The following is a 3938-nucleotide window of genomic DNA, read 5'->3' as shown; positions in this document are numbered from 1 at the left end:
GGAGAAGAAGAAGAGTTTTTTGTTTGTTTGTTTGTTTGTTCGTCTGTCTTTGTTTTTTTTAAGGGGAAGAGCATTTCTTATGGCTGTCCGACGTTGCCCTGATCCATTTTCTGTAATTGTTTTTGTTTTGTTTCTTTGTTGGCTGTTGTTTCCCAGTCGTGATTTCCTAACTCTTTTTCGCCAGTAAAGCCTCGGTATAACGTACCTGGCTTAAAATGTACTACCGACTCTAACATTTACTTTCTGAAGCCGTTAGTCCCTTCTAGCATTTTTACTCTTTTCAGTTGATATTATGTAGGCCTACCTTGGCTGAGACGTTCACAATCTTGGGTCCGATCAAGGAGTATCACGGGTTGACTCTACGTTGTTTCGATATTATGGACCCTGATTTTTTTCTTCTTTAAAAAAAAGATTTAAATCTGCCATTTGACTTTATCACCAGAAAGATCGTTCCTCTGCTGTTCGTTTTCAGTTTGATATTACTAACGGCTTTTATTTGTGTCTGTTCTAAGACCCGAATTGACCACCAAGACTGACCAGTATACTTGTATGTGTCTCTGTCTCGACACCAAGAATGACCAGTTAACTTGTATGCATGTCTCTCTCCCGACAGATCATCTTTGCGGACGAGTGCACAGAGGCAGAGGGCAGCAGCTGGCACATGAAACACTTCTGTTGCCTGGAGTGTGACCGCCAGCTGGGGGGTCAGAGGTACATCATGCGCGAGGGCCGGCCCTACTGCTGCTCGTGCTACGAGAACATGTTCGCCGAGTACTGCGACACATGCGGCGAGCACATCGGCGTGGACCAGGGACAGATGACGCACGACGGGCAACATTGGCACGCCTCTGAGACCTGTTTCCGCTGCCACACCTGCCAGACCAGTCTGCTGGGCCGGCCTTTCTTGCCCAAGCACGGGGTGATTTACTGCTCCGCGGCATGTAGCAGGGCGGGCTCCATGACGACGCAGACACCACGAAGGCCAGAGGATTATCTGGTGAACATGCAGGAGGCTAGAGTTAGCTCCCCTGTGAGTCACGTGATGCAGGAAGGCCGGGCTGGGATACAGGAAGTGCTGAGACAGCAGTATACATTGCCGGATAGTCTCCCTTCTTCAGATCGTGACCAGGGTTATGCTACAAGCAGTAACAGTGAGGTGTACGCTCCTGGTATGTTTGAGGTGCACGCTGAGGCGGGGACAGAGGGGGAGGAGGAGGAGGAGGAGCCTGTCTACACACTCAACGTTGACGGACTGGTGGACGCACTGCCTCTACAGGAAGCCAAGCGGCGGAATCGGCTGTCCCAGTTTTCCATGCCGGACTTGAGTCAGGGCGAGCCTGAGCTGGAGGCGGAGTCAACGGCCGGACAATCTGAACACAACAGCGACCCATTGAGTCCCAGTAACAACAGCCAGCCCAGTCAGTCTGGGTCGGAGAAGAATATGAGCGTACATTATGCCTCGGTGAGCGTGCCCCATCACTACCCAGCCGACGACCCCAACACTCTCATGTCTCCGGCAGCCATGATGATCATGCACCCGAGTAACGGTCACCACTACCACCACCACCATCATCACCACCACCAGCAGCAACATCAGGAGATGCTACGACAACACAGCTTCCACCACCACAACAACAACCACCATATGGTCGACCCACACTTGAACGGGTTTCATCACCAAAACATGACAGGTTTTCCGCTTCAGCAAGGAGGTCACCCAGTGTATCGCCAAGCCACTCCAGCTTCAGTGAGGTCCTACCCTGAGTTGCCAAACACCCGGATCTCCGAGCCGAGGGAGCCTCTTGTTCTCCCGGATTCAGCGAGACCACCTCTTCCCCTCCCACGCAACGCGGCCGGTATACCTCTCCCAGACAGCACCAAGATGAACCCAATCACCCGACCGCCCAGCGGGCAGGCTCGAAGCCCTAGACCCAATGGTTGCCCCCGTAGTCAGAGCTTTGAAGGTCGCCCCGGCAGCACCTCGGCTCAGAGCGGGTCCAACATGAGCAGCTCGCGTTCCCATGGCAGCAGCAGCCACAGCAACCACCATCACAACCACCACAGCCACCAGTCATCGCATCAGCACAGCAACAAGGCTGGGGCCACCAAGACTCAGCAGCGCCCACCAGTGCTGGATAGCTCTGCAGCTGACCGGTTTATGTTCGGAAATTTTGACGACGACAGATGCAGCACCTGCTCTAGTTCCACCGACTCTGATGAGTTTGACTATTATTATCACTTGTCGCCTCGCGCCAGTAACAAAATCTCTTATGTGGACGACATGGGCATTGGTGGCACTGCTAGGAACCATTCTTCAGTCCAGGGCAGGAGTCGCCGGCATCGACAGAAAAACAAACAGTGCACCATTCAGTGACATATGCGTTCCTTTGAGAACTGTACATCTCTTCATTTCACCGTGTATATATATATATATATACACTATATAAGCATTTTGAAAATCTACCCACAGTGTCTGGTGTAAAGGTAAGGCTCTTTTCCCTGTTGCGTGTGACAGTATGAGTTCGATTCCTCTGTGGGGAAGTTATTTCATCGAATATCTCCATCTGCCTGTGAGGGTGATGTATTCCACTCATCTGGAGTTGGCCCAGACAGTCAGGCTGAAGCAACCCACCTCCTGAATGATCTGAACTGTGTTGAGGAGTGTGTTCCACTTACAGTCAATCGCCCTCCCACCAAGGCTTGTGTGAGACAGGAGGAGATGCTGAAATAATACTCAGTGTGTACTCATCCAAATGTCTTTTTTGTGTTTTGAACTTCGTTGCAGGTGACACGGATCTCTTGCTTGTCTTTTCTTGTGATACGGAGTTTGTTCTGGTGTGCAAGTGTGTGACATTTGCTTAGCTTTAGCTTGCTACACAGACCCTATCCCAGCGCATTATGATGCCCTTGTGATACAAAGGTGTACAAAATATCCTCAAACTTAATGTCAGTGGTGTACCATACTTTTTTTTTCGGGTGTACCATACTTCTTCTGGTATCACACACGCTGCAAGTGATTCTCTGTTGTTAAAGTGCACTCAAATTTGACTGGTCTTTGGAATACAAACAGGTTCACAAATTAATTGTGTGATTGTCTTGTCATATGTTAATAATTTCAGTACCTACAGTAAAATGGCTCCCTGTTGTGTAAATATGATTAATATGATAAATCTGTTTGATTTATTCAGCTTCTTCTGCTTCTAGTTGCTGTGGTGGATAGCATTGTAGCCCAAGCCTCTCTGTATAGCTAGGAAGCGCATCAATGTGATCGTTTGTATCTGAGCTGGCCAATTGCCCTGTGTCGTTTGTTCTGTGGTAGTTTCAATGCAAACGACTTTTTGACAGTCTGCTCATTTTCTTACAAAAGTAGGCAGGAAAGTGAACAGACTCTGGTCTTAGCTCGTTGATGTTGCTAAGTCTAGTTGTTGGTACTTTCTGTTGTTTGTACTTTTCTTTAAGGCAAGTCATCTTTGTGTAGTCGTAGGTCAAAATGTGTGCTAGTAATTTTGAGACTGTTGGAATGTTTTAAAGTTTGTTTTTGGGAGGGAGGGGGGATCCAGGGATGGTCATGTGATAAGCTGAATCATTTTTTTCTTTAAATCTGTACAAAACTAGGCAAAAGGAGAAGTTCTACGTTTGTTTGCTTTTTGGTTTTAACATGATTGACCCATTCTTTTATGTTGACAGTAGGCTACTTGCAAATCTATGCTTATGAAATCTAACTGAAGTCAAACGTACTGCTGATTCTTTTTTTGCTAGTGATACATGCTCTGCTTTGAGTCTGGAATGTAGTACCATTGTAAGAAAGAATACCATGATTATTCTAAAACCTGAAATAGATTCTCTTGGTCTATGTTCTTAGAATCAGTTTTTCCCTGGATGTGAAGACAAATCTTCACATGCTTGAACTATTAATGTACTTGTACATTTGATGTGTA

The 3938-nt window shown here is 47.5% G+C and overlaps 1 protein-coding gene across 1 annotated transcript in view; it reads left to right on the top strand.

Moving 5' to 3' along the window:
• LOC101859312 (prickle planar cell polarity protein 3) overlaps positions 1-3621 on the top strand; it is a gene marked incomplete at its 5' end in the record, with an annotated part of 65794 nt that extends 62173 nt beyond the window's left edge. The window contains 1 exon segment of the mRNA XM_013079614.2: positions 612-3621. Coding sequence (XP_012935068.2) covers positions 612-2374 — 1763 coding nt within the window.
• Between the last annotated feature and the right edge of the window lie 317 nt (positions 3622-3938).

The sequence above is a fragment of the Aplysia californica genome, unplaced genomic scaffold (genome assembly GCF_000002075.1).
Source record: "Aplysia californica isolate F4 #8 unplaced genomic scaffold, AplCal3.0 scaffold00057, whole genome shotgun sequence".
Lineage (NCBI taxonomy): Eukaryota > Metazoa > Mollusca > Gastropoda > Aplysiida > Aplysiidae > Aplysia > Aplysia californica.
Note: the sequence above shows the minus strand (reverse complement) of the source record. Positions and strands in the feature narration are given on the sequence as shown.